Source organism: Peromyscus californicus, unplaced genomic scaffold, assembly GCF_007827085.1.
Source record: "Peromyscus californicus insignis strain IS unplaced genomic scaffold, ASM782708v3 Scaffold_7__1_contigs__length_154581171, whole genome shotgun sequence".
Lineage (NCBI taxonomy): Eukaryota > Metazoa > Chordata > Mammalia > Rodentia > Cricetidae > Peromyscus > Peromyscus californicus.
In genome coordinates, this window is record NW_026294595.1 from 61,031,708 (window position 1) to 61,047,807 (window position 16,100).

The window sequence follows — 16,100 nt, forward strand, 5'->3', positions numbered from 1 at the left end:
CATAATACTCATTAATCTAAATCAACTTTTAAGACTATGATAAAGGCCAGCAGTAGTGGCACCCGCCTTTAATGCCCAGCACTTGGGAGGCAGAGGCAGGCAGATCTCTGTGAGTTCAAGGCCAGCCTGGGCTACAGAGTTCCAGGAAAGGTGCAAAGCTACACAGAAAAACCATGTCTCTCTCTCTCTCTCTCTCTCTCTCTCTCTCTCTCTATATATATATATATATATATATATATATATATGATCAAGATAAAGAAAAACTACCCAGTTTTCTTTACTGAATGTTAAGGCTTCTCAATGATTTTGTTTTGTTTAGTTGATAAAAAAAATACATATAATGTATGGTTGATACATATGCCCTTCTGATGACTATAGTCCCTTGTTTATGTTACCAGGACATATTTTTATTTGAGTGGGATGGTGCTGGAAGTGGCCTGGCCACTTGTCAACTACTGTTAACTAGCAAGAAATGCTAAGAGGAAGATAGATGTTTGCTGAAAAATTATCAGTGAGAGTCAAGTGCAAGTGCAGAGAGTAGGCAAAAGCAAGCCACTTGACCTACTGCGAAGGGCAAGAAGGAAACTAAAATCAAGCAACTGATTTTAACAAAAACATGACATACTTGGAACCACACAAACTGAATCTGGCAGCTATTTCTTCATGTTACAAGAGTGGGAAATAAACTAAGAGGCAAAGAGACAAAATGGGAGGGAATAAGGCATTTCTTAAGATGAGGGATGAGATCACACTCAAACAGGGATTGTGTCTCCCAAGCAGAAGGAAAGAGGACAGATGTTACAGAGGTTGTGATGAACTGCAGGATCTGGCAACCACCTAGTTCAAAGGTTTTCTTATTATTAAAGTTTTCCAATGCCAAAATTTTCTCAATTTAAGGCATGGCAGAAGAACAAGGTACTGTGTCTCTTTTGTTTATACAGATAAAGGACAACAGGAGTGCAAGGCATTCACTTCAATATTCCCTGGACACGGTTTTGGGAGGAAAGCGCCAATTTGAAATTTAGATTGCAGTATGATTAATGCTCCCATTTCTACATGGCTTTTCATTGAAACAGTGAGTTATTTGACCAACAGTGCAATGAAGCTATACTATTCTAAGGATGTGGTGAGGTTGGGCATATGAAAACTTTACATTCCTCAGTTTACATTCACCTTTTCGACATTAGTGTAAATAACTTGCTTTTATTTCCATTTTATAAGGACAAATACACTTTCTTTGGTTCCAAATCTTTCCTAAAATATAACTGCTAGGGAGAAAGAAGTGTCTCCAGAATCTAAAGGCCCTATATTGTCCATTCTCCATCGTCTCCTACTCTAGTCCACTACTGCATCGCTTACTTTCCTAGGAACTATGACTTAAATAGTTTAAACCACACTAATCTGTGTCTGTAGATAAAAAGCCCGTCTTCCGAGCCGGGCGTTGGTGGCGCACGCCTTTAATCCCAGCACTCGGGAGGCAGAGCCAGGCGGATCTCTGTGAGTTCAAGGCCAGCCTGGGCTACCAACTGAGTTCCAGGAAAAGGCGCAAAGCTACACAGAGAAACCCTGTCTCGAAAAACAAACAAACAAAAAGCCTGTCTTCCATATTTCATACATGCTCTTTGGCATGTGTTCATATCGTTCTCATGAATACTTAATTGTTATAGCCAACATCAGCAACATATAAGATTGCCTAAGTCAGTGCATCTGCATACATATATACACAACAAAGGCTGTGTGAGTTTCCCTGTCAAAAACAAAAAACAAACAAACAAAAAACAATTTATCGGTCCTTTCTCAGTGCAGTCTCTGTCTACAAGTGTTATCGATTAGAGGAAAACAGTCACTCCCATGTATAATATAGAAGAGCCACAGAAATAGTTACAGATCAATAGCCACATTTCACAGTGCACTGTTCTATCCCACGGTTATACACGGTGTTATAAATAAATATAATGTAATGGCTATAGTTTCAATTACACACACTTTAATTTTTACTTTAAACAATTTGTTTAATCACATCCAAAAAGAAAAAAGTAAAAGTTTACTTAAATGAGGAAAAAGTACTTTATAGTTTCTCGTGAGATGTATATAATTTCCAATCCTTTATTTTATAAGAAATATCCTCATAAATTATGCCAACTGGTCCATGTGTTCCCCATCTGAGGTTTCCTGGTGAGTTTCTCGGTTATCCAGTGACCATTTCTCACTGGGCTGCTGTCTGGATTTCTATGCTGTGCTCAGTTTTGCTAGCATGCTCCCAATGAAAATTGGCCAACAGACCAGAAACAAATAAAAAGCAAAGACAATAATGCTCAAAACAACTGAGCAGTAACACTATCCATGTGTGTAGAATATGGACCCAGTTAGATTACTGAAGCCACTCAAGTAGGAAGGCCTCAGGTAAAAACCTATGAATCTCCAACGTTCATTTGTTTTCATCTTTTGTGTCTATGGTACAACCTTTCAAAAGATTACAGAGTTGAGCCTACTGAAAAAGAGAAAGGGGGAAATGAGTGGGCTGTTTCTCATGACAATGTGTGCTCTATGAAGTTAATCATTGCCCCCATCACTGTTCCCAGGGCAACATCCAGACTTAGTACCTCCTAATGGTAGGTCAAAGGGCTGCCTACTCATTGGAATATTTTGAAGTAAGACTAACTTTTCCCTATTTCTCAACTCTAATATTACCTGTGTTTTGAGATGAAAATTTGTACCTACAAAAAGTAACTTTATATTATTTCTTTCTATGATAAAATTGGTATTTGAAATAGATGTTTTGGGCTTGGGCAGTGATGGCACATGCCCTTAATCCCAAGCCTCAGGAAGCAGAAATAGGCAGATCTGAGTTCAAGGCCAGGCTGATCTACAGAACAAGTTCAAGGACAGCCAGAGCTACACAGAGAAACCCTGTCTCAAAAATAATAATAATAATAATAATAATAATAATAATAATAATAATAATAATAATAATAATTGTTTTGAGAGGAGTTTATAATCCCATTTTGTTTTAAAAGAAAAACTGTATAAATTATAAAAGTAGTAAAATCAATAAGCATACCTCTCCATTAAAAAAGCAGAAAATTGTAGACACCAAAAGACCCTGTTTAAAAAACAAAAAACAGAATTATCTGGATCTGTTTTTTATTCTTTTCTTTATTATTTAAAACAATTTTAAATTTAAAATATTTTGGTCATATTCTTCCCCTCCCCCAAATCCTTCCAAGTCCTCTCCCCCTCCCTGCTCACCTAACTTTAAGTTTTTTCTCAAAAAACAAATACTCAATATAAAAGCAAACCCCCCCCCAAACCAAGAAAACAAAAAAAAACGACACACACCCAAAAAGGAAAAAAAAAACCAAAACGCCAAACTGTAACCAAATAAAAGCACACACAAAAAACAAACAAACAAAAAACTAGGGAGTGCGTTATATGTTGGTCAACTCCTCCTGAACACGAGGCCTGTCCTGGAGTGGTTGCTATACCCGGTGTCACTCCATGAAAGATAACTGATTTTCGCACTCCCAGCAGATACACATAACAGTTCAGTTGTTCACCTTTACCCTCATGGCCAGGTTTTCACCCCTTCATTTTTTTTTTAAATATAACAAAATAAAATAAGGTAAAGCAAAAATTATCACACCGAAGTTGGACAAAACAAAGCAACAAAAGGAAAAGAGCCCAAGAGGAGGTCCAAGAATCTGAAAGACTTCACATATTTAAAATCCACTTGTCACAGAAGCATCAAGAGTAAAACCAAATCTACATGCAAACTTAGTACCAAACTTGTCAAGCTTGCGCTCCTGAGTGGCAGGAGCGCCTTACCTGATAGTGCATCAGGATGTGCATGACATAGTCATACACCTCCTCGGCAACCCTCCCTTCAGGCCGCCACGGAAAAAGCACAAATTCAATGCCCAGGAGTGGCACCAAGATGAGGGTAGCTCTCACAGCTTTCATGTAAAGATTGGACTCCGCTTGGTGAGTAACTTTCAACTTGGTGATGAGAACGCGCACAATATTTAATAGGAAAAAGAGGTTTACCTAAAAGGAAAATAAAAGAGCATCTAAAAGTCCGTTCGTGTTTAGTATTAAGAAGCCTTACGAGAACTCCAGTTTTCTAAAACCTGGACTATTTCATGTACAAAGACTGAAAGCACATTTTGTATAATAATACACATGTTAATTAGTGTGTATTTCTAGAGTGATGCTCTTCAGTTTACAGGTACATGAATTTTGATGAAATTAACTTTTAGAAAAATAAAATTATAGTAGAATTGTAGAATTATTATGGATCATATTCATTCCGGAAATATTTCAGTTATTTTCTTAGTTCATTTTCTACATAATATTTAAGGCTTGTCTATGATTCCAAATCAAGGTCATAAACACTTTTAGCAGAAGGAACTATTCTTAAGAAATGTTCATTTTTTTTAGGATTTATTTGTGTGTTATGTGTGTGTGTGAGCACACATGTATATGTGTATGTACCCATGGAGGCTCCGGGAAGAAGTCAGATCCCTGGAACTGGAAATACAGGCAGTTGTGAGCTGCCCAACATGTAGGCTGGGAACTGAATACAGGTCCTCTGGAAGAGCAGCAAGTGTTCTTAATCACTGAGCCAACTCTCCAGCCTCAACATATGTTGATTTTTTTAAAATCACCTTTTCCTCAGTGCCCATACTGTCAACTCTCCAGGCATGTATTCTGCCATAATAACTGTTTTTATGTATTTGTTTTGCCTTCCTTTTTGTAATAATCTTCACAACATCTTTTTATATAAACATTTCTTATAACAAGTACCTGAAATAGGACTGTAATTTTCTTTATGCTTATAAAGAAATGGTCACACAACTGAACCAGCTGATAATCAACCTAGATGATGCTAGAGAAAGAATCTTTGGTTTTCCATAACAACTTCTATAAATAACTTTCTGCAACTACAATTTATGTGCTGTAGCAACGTTTCCCCAAGAGATTACACTGTCTTTGAAGAGATTCATTCCTAGAACTCTGAAAATGGAATTTGACTCAGTAATTAGGAATCTGTCTTATGAAACATTAATTTCAATTTGTCTGTACCCTCCCATCCCTTTCATCCACTTTTTCTTTCTCCAAACTCTACTTTCTCTCCTTTTATATTGACTGTTTTAGTTCCTTCTCCTCTTCCTGTGATAAAATACTCTGACAAAGTGTGTTAGAGTCTATTTTAGCACACCATTCAAGGGACAGTCTGTTACAAAGGGAAGTGGAGGTAGCAGGAATCTGAAGCAGTTGGGCCAGTTCTATATTAAGCCGAGAATCAGGAGCAAGGAATGCATGCTGGTGCTCATCTCACTTGCTTCATTTATACCATCCAGGATTACCTGGCTATAAAATGGTCCTACCCATGATTAAAACGTATCTTCCCACATCAATTAAAGTAATTAAGAAAATCACCTACAAGCATACTCAGAGGCCTATAGGTCACTCTAGGTCCCGTCAAGTAGACAGTTAACACTGACCACTATATTGACGGAAATACAAACTAAACTTTACCCATTTCCCATTGACAATTCGTCATGCTTTTAAGGGGATTATGTCCAGAAATGTCATATTGGGCAAATTGTTAATTTCTTTCTTTTTTCTCTCATCTTGACTTCTATTGCATCTGTCCTTTGTTTAGTAACCTGATCATAAATTTTTAAACAACAAACAAGTATGGAGTTTATGCCTACACACCTTAATAAACTCAAAGCTGGGCAGTGGTGGTGCACACCTTTAATCCCAGGGCTCAAAAAGCAGAGACAATCAGATCACTGTGAGTTCGAGGCCAACCTGGTCTACAAAGTAAGTTCTAGGACAGCCAGGGCTGTTGCACAAAGAAACTCTGTCTTGGAAAACAAACAAACAATAAATAAATAAATAAAAATTCAAACAAAGGTAACCCATCTGTTGAGGAAAAAATGAATAAATAATATATGTTTATTAATTTTTAACGTGGGTCATGAAAATACTAAGCATAAAACTACTCCACTATTAGGAGAATTCCATGTGACATAGGCTTTAAAGCAGCCCCCTAATGAGAACACATCTGTGAGAAGCACACGTTTATAGACACTGGAATGCGACAAAGACAAACAGAGAACGCCATTTGACAGGTGGGGATGAAGGACGGCATAAGTCAGTGTGCCAGCTGCACTCCCACCCCCTCTAAACAGATTTCCCTCTTACACATACACGGAAGTCTTCAAAAATAAAAATTACTACTGCTTCCTGGAAAAAGCTGGGTAATGATTCTTTTATCCACTATTTATAAGTTATAGGTATAAAATATAAAGTATTTTAAAATCCTAATACTCAAAAAACACTAATTAATAAATGGTAGAAATGTGGCAGTTTAGACCCATCCTCCAAGAAAGAATAGCCAGATTCAAAAGGATTCTTTAAAGTCATCATGCTTATTTAAAACATGAAACTAGAAATGATGAGGAAGCTAATGTCTATGTACGCTTCTCTATATATATAGCTGGGGCAGGGTGAACTGGATACTATGCTCCATGCAGTTTCCCACGTCAATAAGTATTTTAAGCAAAAGCAGAATAATTTTAAATTTTAGATGAACTCATCTGAACTTCATCTGACTTGGGACAGACATGGTTAAAAGATTCCTGATGGTTTTTATTTATTTATGTTTTTGAGAATTTTATACATGAGTTCTTCATTTTCATCATTCCCCCACTCACCTTCTCCTTCCTGAAACTCCCCTCAGGTAAACCCCCATCCCCACACTTTCTCATACTCATAGCCTCTTTCTCTTTATCATTGTTATGTGTGTGTGTATTTAGACATGCATATAAATATATACGTAAGAATATCTGTAAGTGTTGCTCTGTGTATATACATATATAGGGCTGAGCACTCGGTTGATTATGGCACCCATCCCTGGGGAGATGAAGAGGTACAGGTATTAATACCTGCTGAGAAACCTGTTTTTACTAGAGCACCTGTAATGTTCAATAGCCACAAGATGTCTTTATAGCACAAATCCTAATTGGTCTTTAACCAGAGCCAGATATCAGGTAAATGCTGAAAGATCAGAGAGACAAAGGAACAAGCCACAGCCACCTCTCACCTCACCAACTCCTCAGCCAAAAAAAAAAAAAGCGGGGGGGGGGGGGCACCTGTCTTCTCCCACTTTATATTCCTTTCTCTGCCCAGCCATATCACTTTCTGTCTCAACCTCCCTAGTGCTGGGATTAAAAGCATGTGTGCTTTCCAAATACTGGGAGCAAAGGCATAAAATCCCAAGTGCTGGGATTAAAGGTGTGGGCCACCACTGCCTGGCCTCTATGGCTAACTAGTGGCTGGCTTTGCCCTCTGATCTTCAGGCAAGCTTTATTTGCTAGAGCATACACAAAATATCACCACACATCTTCCTATCACGATAGTGCCCAGAGTCACAGAAAGAAGCAGAGAGAGTCAGTACAGTGGCTGAAGGAGTACTGTTGGAAGACTTTCACGCAAGGATGGCCAGTAATTCCTTACCTATGCCCTCAAGTGGCCTAAACATCTCCAAGATCTCAAATTAAATGCATCATCTCTCAGCAGTATATTGAAAGTGCTGGAGATGCACCCTCCTGCTCAGGGCAGGGGAGTGTGAGGGAGTCTGAGCAAGAAAGATGGATTGGTTTAAATGACTTATTTATTGAAACTGTACAAAGACTAGAGCCCCGCCTAGACTCCTGGAATTTAAAGGGCCAATGAGGGACCCCAGAGTTAAAACAAGGACAGAACAATTTAAATTGGATAAGAAACAGTGTCCTAGTTTTGTCTTAGGTCACTTGGTAAGTGTCAAATGTTTTATGAAGACAGAGCACATATTTACTTCCTTTGACTGAGCAGTGTGATGAGCTATGTATCATTTTTACTGAGGTTACATCCCTGCTCTTCTCTGCCAAAGCTGGCGTAGACAGACTTTTCTGGAGACTGAGTTAGCTGTTGTTACATTTTCCATTTTGTAGGTGCTTTTCCTTCATTAGCACCTCTGATTTTAAGAGTTTTAATTGCAAACTACTGCTGCACACTCTGATCACATGCAATAAAATATTGACTTGGGTGTGTTCATGAGTAGCCTGCACAACGTGTCTTAATTTCTGTGAGCTCTGTTCCAAACTGAATCATGGTATCATGCAGAAATGACAAGTGAAGAATTGTTGAAAGAATTCTTTTGCGCATTTTATCATAATCTAGGCATTCTGCTAGTCACATGCCAGAACATGTCATTTACTCCTTAAAAGACTCTTTGAGTAATTCCTACTATCCCATCATTACAGAAGAGGAAGCAAAGTCATGGAGAGGTTAAAAATAAAGTAAGCCAGCTGGGCGGTGGTGGCACACGCCTTTAAGCCCAGCACTCGGGAGGCAGAGCCAGGCGGATCTCTGTGAGTTCGAGGCCAGCCTGGGCTACCAAGTGAGTTCCAGGAAAGGCACAAAGCTACACAGAGAAACCCTGTTTCGAAAAACCAAAAAAAAAAATAAAAATAAAAAAATAAAGTAAGCCAAGCACCACTTCTCCATGGTGACTGTTTTTTAACCAGTTGATATTTTCAGTATTTTGGTTTAAAATAGCTTGGCCATGAATATGTGGGTTGGTATCTATATTCTAATTTGTTCCATAGGTAATTTGTGTCTGTTTCATGTCAGTCATATTCTGCTTTTATTATCATGGATTTATACTATGTTTGAAGTTTAGTATTGAGATGCCTTCTCTGTTATTTTTGCTTAGAATTGTTTTGTAAATTCTGTATCTTTTATGAGTCCATATGACTTTACAACTGTTTTTCCAACTCCATGTAGAATGCCATTAACATTTTGATATGTGCTGTGTCCAAACCTGTGGATTGCTTGAGACAATGCATTAGGCATTTTAATAGTATTAATTTTTTCAGTCCACGAGACATCTTTTCATTTATGTGTATATCTGATATTATTTCCTTTTTTTTTATAAATTTCATTGTCAAAATCTTTCATTTCCTTAAATTTATTAGTAGATATTTTTGTCAGTGTGTACAGATGGTGTAAATGGAATTTTCATTTAAATTTATTTTACTGTCAATTTGCTATTGGTATAAAATAGTCTCCATTATTCATCTATATTTTGTAACTGGGAATCTTAAGGTATGGAGAGATTAGTATGTCTACCTGTTATACAATATGAGCAAGTAGGGTCTAAACACGGACAGCAAAATTAGTTACCAGGAGCCTCAAGATATACTCTTGAGAACAGCTTGACAATGGTATTTGTGAATTACATCAACAGTGTTCTAAGGCAACCATATAAACTAAATCAAAGTTGAAAAACAATAGTAAGATAATAGAAGAATTTTTGTGTGAAAAATAATCTAAAAGCAAGGGTCAGAAGCATTTAACTTGTTCTAAGAAATTTTGGTTTCTTCTTATATGAAACCTAACGCCAGCTCCACAGTACCACTTAGGATCTCTTCTATCTTAAGACAGAAGATAAAACTGCCCAGGCAGCTTAGGGGCAAAGATCCTCAAAATTCACAATTCCATTCTCATCCTTGGCCAGAAGCAGGATATGTTCTTGGATTTATGGTTAGGAATGCCAGAAAAGGAGCTCTGGGTTCTTAACTCTTTCAAAATGAGCACCCTTGCCTTGAGACTATATATGACCATGTGAACCAAGATCTAGTCCGGACACTAATCCCTTCTGATGAACAGCTTTGGAACTGGATCTCTAGATTTTCATGGTGAAATGGGTTGTATCTATTCATCAATTTCAGCCTATTTCCTAAATGATTTTAGGGTCTCTTAACCTGGGAATATTATAGAAGTCTTGGAAGCCAATGAGAATGGGTACTAGGGCTCTCTTAAGGCTTATTAGGGAGAGCTATTTCCTCCAGGACAAAATTGAGTCTGTCTCTGTCCCTGCATGAAGATATAACGTACCTTAAGAACTGGTCTAACTGGATCTGTCAATCACCTGGGCACGATACCACCCCTCAGAAAAACTGATTCATCTTAAGCCATGCTAAAGAGGTGAGATGAATAATTATCCCCTTAATGAGATAATCTACTTATTTTTAAAAAAAAAAAAATGCTTGCCAGGCTTCCTCATAGAAGACTGTGGAGATGCCTACTTATCTGAGTTACTCAGAGGAGCATAAATTTTTCTTGTTGTACTTTCTATCTCTTCTTCTAAAACTTACCATGCTTTTCTTGATGCCCTGGGATTTCTCACTCTTTCTCTGAAGCTCCCACCCATCTTCTGCCATGTGGCTGCTTACAAATGGCATGTCTTTCTCTCTTCCTCTTCTCTCTTCCTCTGGCTGGGAAAATTTACAGCCTGTCCACCCTGTTGTTTTTCTCTTAAACTGTAATAACAGTGTCCTTGGGGTTTTTTGTTTGTGTGCGTGCGTGTATGTTTCTAAATTTAAATAAGAAGACTAAGAACTTAAAAGAGGAAATCCCAGTTGTGATGGGGCTCTACAAATTTTCTGGTAACACAACCACATTCAAAAATGCCCAATTGCTACACACATATTAAGTGATGAGTATTATAATTACAGAATACGTCCAGCGATACTCTTTCTAAATAAAGTTGTTTCCTCAATGGCCCATTACTCTTGCATAGGTGTGCTGTGGTTTTTTATCAGAGCAATCCTCTGCTCTGCAACTTGCCTGAGAAGGCAGAACTCACAGTATCATCACTCAGACTCCCTGACACTCTGACATTTACCGTATTTGGCTAGCAAGAGGAACTAAGAAGTTAGAGACAAGAAGAGAGAAAAGTCAGAGTATTTGCTTCTTCTTCTTCTTCTTCTTCTTCTTCTTCTTCTTCTTCTTCTTCTTCTTCTTCTTCTTCTTCTTCTTCTTCTTCTTCTTCTTCTTCTTCTTCTTCTTCTTCCCTGCCTGGCTGTGGTTTAGGCACCAGCTGTTTCCCACCAGCCAGAGCCAGAGTGCTTGCTGCATCACTCTTAGCATTTGTCTAATTCCTTTTGAACTGCTTGGACATCACTTCAAGTTCAACTGCAAAAGCAACTCCCCACACTTGGTCCTTGATGCTTCTCCATCACTTGCAAATTAGCAATTTATCTTTCCTGCTCATATCATAAATAGAACACCTTCATTGAGCCCTAGTCAATCAAGCAGCACATCAGCTCTGACTAATAAGGTTGGAGAGGAGAGTCAGGAAACAGGAGCAACAGTGAGAAACAGAATTTGAGTTACATACCAGTAAAGCAGCACAAATCGGACCATGGATAATGTAGAGGAGATGGGTATCGGAGCTGATCCAGCAACTAGGGGATAAAGTGAAGACATTACATAGAAAGTTTTCACTTCTCTTAGCTCTAATAGAAGTCACAAGCGGAAGATATCTTACTTGTCGTTGTAATACAAGCTTCTGGCAATGGCATGGATGCAGGCAGGAAGCAGCGGAAACCCTACAAGTGAGGCAAAAGCAAATGAATAGACGCCCTTCCTTACAGATGAGGCTTCTCAAAGAAGTCGTGAATGTGAAATTCGGAGACACTTCAGTAGCAACCAATAGTTAGCCACCTATGTTTACTGTGTAATCACGTGTGTATAGTCAATCAGTAGATGTGGGCCAACTATCAGGTTTGAAAATCACATACCATTCTGAATCAGTAAGATTCCAGAGTTCAAAACCATAATATGCTGCCTAAGTCACAATCCTTGAGAGAATTTCTGTATTCCTAGAATTTCTGTGGGGTGAAATTGGCTAATATTTAATATTAATTGTTGGAAATTTTGAGGCTGATAATTATTTCTACTGTAAGAGACAGATTCACAGTAAGCCATGTTTTGCAGAAAAAGAGAAAAATATGTTTCTTATACCAAGATTTCTGCGTGTTTTGAAGCTTTCAAATAAGATCTTGAAAAAACTGAAGTGAAATGTTTTATAGAGACAATCAGGACATGCTGACAATTTGGTATGTGAACAAGCATACCTCTTTAAATATATCTCAATATCTACATCTCCATCTAGGTAGATAATAAAAAAATAAAATGTCTGTTTTATCTCTGGAAACTAGTCCTATTAAATCAATTTCCTACATATTATGTTAATATGCATTATTCCAATGACCTTAAGAAACATGGCAGTATGTTTCACTGTTAGTTCTGGTGAGTAACACAATGCCAAGGGATTAAGTGAAAGAAGCAGATCTTTTGAAAACTTTAATTCAATTATTGACACCCCTAATTTAACTATAAAATGACAGTTTAAGAAGATCTCAACAGGGCTGGATGTGGTGACACACATCTTCAATCCCAACACTCAGAAGGCAGAAGCAGGTGAATCTCTGCAAATTCACACCCTTCCTGATCTACTTGGCAAATTCTAAGCCAAGAAGATCTGGTCTCAAAAACAAAGAGACAAATAGGAAGGAAGGAAGGAAGGAAGGAAGGAAGGAAGGAAGGGAGGGAGGGAGGGAGGGAGGGAGGGAGGGAGGGAGGGAGGGAGGGAGGGAGGGAAGAGAACCTCGAAGGGTTTTTGGTGAAATTTCAAAGCACCAATGTCCTCATTTTACACATGGCAAAGGAAATTCAGTAGAGGGCAGAGACGAGATCTTTAATTCATAATTTCAGTTCTATTGTTTTAGACACTATGCATTCAGCTCAGACAAGCTTGTCATTGGAATACCAAATGTTAAAAAGGTATCATATTATTAATCAAAATGAGACAATGAGTTTGTGACACTTTGCTTTACATACTTCCATTTGTCACAATGAGAAAAGTATCAATTTACATGTTAAGAATGATTGGTAATAAGTCACATTGCCTGAAAGCTAAAAGCCTTCTTAATCAGATGACTCTGAAGGTGATCACAGTGGCACCTACCCCAGCCAAGAAAATAATACCACATCAAGTGCTGCTTCTCTGCAAACACGGCCACCACAATGAGTGTGTGCAGGTAAATGCCTTCACAGAGCATCCAGAAGTAGTTACAGCCCATCAGGTAAAGATGAATGAACTGAGACACTTTGCAGCTCACCTAGGAGGGGAAAAGAGTGCTTTCTTAGTTTATGAGATCCACATGTGAAGCAGTTGTCTAGTTTATTTCAGAAACCGTGGGTTTTTTCTCCCCCTCACACAAAACTGTGCAAACTAGGGAGTTTGGGTTGTATGATGCTCTTTTGAACACTCGTCCCACGATGGCTCTGAAGTTATTAACCATGAACTCTATCAGTTCATAAGAATCATGTGATATTCCAAACAATTCTGTAAGTCCAAAGTATCCCTTTGCTTAAAGGGCGTCTGTTTTTCTAATGTGTTCTGGTTATTGCATAATGAATATAAACTGTCCACACATACGCAAGTGCACATCTGTTTGATTGTGGTTGTTGCTTTTGGTTAGAAAAACTTAGATAGTCTTATCTGCACTTAATTAAACATGTGCAAGTACTTGGCAAGTTTTGTGTCCTTCATTCCACAGGCATAAATAAAACTTACTAAGTAATTCTCCAATGAATCTACACATTATCCACATATAAAATATGAGATTTTCATGCCAGGATAAAGATAAAGAACTGTGACTTTGCTTCCTCTTTTCCTTGGGCTCCCACCCTCTCTTCTCTTATAGAGGGAAGAAGAAAGTTTCAAACATCAGATAAAGGAAACACAAAGGAGCTGAGAGATAAAGATTCTTTTATCCAAGTGAGTGAATGTGTAGCAATATGTGGCAATCTTCAATTTCCAGTCTAAAAGTCAGTACATATTTAGCAGTTATTATAATTTTCTGAAACAAATATCATATTACAAACCTAAAGCACTGGGAAATAAGCTTCGAGTTATCATGAACTAGAACAAATAGCATTTGCATAAATATCATCCTAAAGCATTTGTAAAGTTATCATTTATACATATTACCAAATCCCTGAATGTTTCTGTGAGGCATGCATTATAAATGGCATATCTATACACATTGTATAGATAGAAAATTTGTACTAGGAAAGTGAGATTATTTGCAAATATTCATATAACATTAATCAGAGCTGCATCCTAAACAAAAGTCTATAATTTTATTTTTATGATTATATACATATAATAACACCTTACTAAAGGATATTTGCAATGTCATTTCTTCATTTAATATGTGTTAAAAATTCATTTACAAAATTATAAATAATGCAGTATGTGTTTTACAAAATGATATTTAAGTCTCTCAAAGATAAAATAATTTTTAAAGATGATTTCAGTATATTTATGATGTATTTAATTTTCAGTGTTTATATAGGTATTACATTCTTTTCTAACTAAATTTGATTTTGATGTTACTTTAATCCCAGCACTTGGGAGACAGAGGTAGACAGATCTGAGTTCGAGACCAGCCTGGTCTACAGAGTGAGTTCCAGGACAGCCAGAGCTACACAGAAAAACCATGTTTTGAAAAGCAAAAAAAAAAAAAATTAAAGTAAAATTAATATAAATTATTATAAGGAAAAGCATTTAGGATATATTTCAGAAAAATATTTCTGTGGAGGGCACTGTTAACATAATCAGAAAATACTTTTTTCCAAATAATAAATTCATTGTACTTTAACTTATACTTTCTCTATTAAATGCATACCCTTATGCATAAATGTAAGATTAGAAACTCTTACTATGTTACAAAACAGATCCCCTCATTCCTAGAGAAATTCATTCTGAACTGGCAGAATGCCAGCCAATGTTTTATATTGCTAATTATATCCTGGTCTGTTTCCTACCCCAGTGACTTTAGAGAGAAACACAAGAAAGATTAAATCACCCGGATGCACATTTGCAAACAATGGGAGAAACTTTAGAACTTTGTAAATTACCCTAAAAACACACATAAAACACATACAAGAGTGTTATTTATTGACCCATTTGTTGAAAATTCCTTCCCTTCTCTGATTCCAGTAACTAGATAATATAATCCAGAAAACACAACTTAATGTTCCCAAGAGCTCAAACACACAGAGACACATACACACATACACAAAACACATGCATACCACACACACACACACACACACACGCACACGCACACGTACACGCACACGCACACACATCACCCATACATATGCCACACACACATACCACACACATACACACACAACACCATGTACACCATATATTGACACATACCACACACATATACACCATGCAAGCACACACCACAGATGCACACATATACATACACACCACATACACACCACACATGCATACACACCATATACACAAACATCACACATACACACACACCACACACGTACACCATATATTCACACACACAATACACACATACCATATACACACACACACATCCCACATACACACATGACACATATACACACACACCACACATACCATACATACACACAGAGATACCACACAAACACAGACATATACATACGCATCTATATCCAAAATTGGAGTTTTGCTACAATGTTAAAGTAGATGAGTCTAAAAGTATGAGCCGGGCGGTGGTGGCGCATGCCTTTAATCCCAGCACTCGGGAGGCAGAGCCAGGCGGATCTCTGTGAGTTGAGGCCAGCCTGGGCTACCAAGTGAGTTCCAGGAAAAGGCGCAAAGCTACACAGAGAAACCCTGTCTTGAAAAAACCAAAAAAGTAAAAAATAAAAAAAATTAAAGTATTAATATTTCTGCTATATATATATATATATATATATATATATATATATATATATGTATGTATGTATCTGTAGTGGGTAGTTGTTCCAGCTTTGACCTGGAAGTACTGCCCCTAGTGAGGCTTCTGGTAACTGCCACACCTAGCTATGACCTGCCCTTGGGGCAGGGCCAAGACAGGAGCCCTGAAGACCCAAGATCTGGAAGTGCTGGGTCTCTTAGTTCCTTGTCATCCTAGATGCTGAATGGTAGACTGAGCAGAGTTCTCCAGAGAACACTGCTGGACTGCGCTTCACCTCTCCCAGACCCTGTAACCAACCCCTCTACTGGCTGTAAGTTACCCTGAAATAAACCTCCTTTTTAAGTATGTGGAGTTACCTTAATAAATCCCCACAATATGTATCTGGCTCCAAGCATAGTATATATAAACATATCACAGATAATTTATATACGTAAA

At 37.7% G+C, this 16,100-nt stretch overlaps 1 protein-coding gene across 4 annotated transcripts in view; it reads right to left on the reverse strand.

Moving 5' to 3' along the window:
* The window catches only part of Calcrl (calcitonin receptor like receptor), a 100,829-nt gene that overhangs the window by 9,137 nt on the left and 75,592 nt on the right, over positions 1–16,100 (reverse strand). For all 4 annotated transcript variants that reach the window (XM_052724951.1, XM_052724948.1, XM_052724949.1 and 1 more), the window contains 5 exons: positions 12,869–13,022; positions 11,387–11,447; positions 11,237–11,303; positions 3,826–4,044; positions 3,062–3,103 (listed from right to left, as the gene is read on the reverse strand). In XM_052724951.1, the coding sequence (XP_052580911.1) occupies positions 3,062–3,103; positions 3,826–4,044; positions 11,237–11,303; positions 11,387–11,447; positions 12,869–13,022 (543 nt within the window). The remainder of the gene's footprint in view (positions 1–3,061; positions 3,104–3,825; positions 4,045–11,236; positions 11,304–11,386; positions 11,448–12,868; positions 13,023–16,100) is intronic.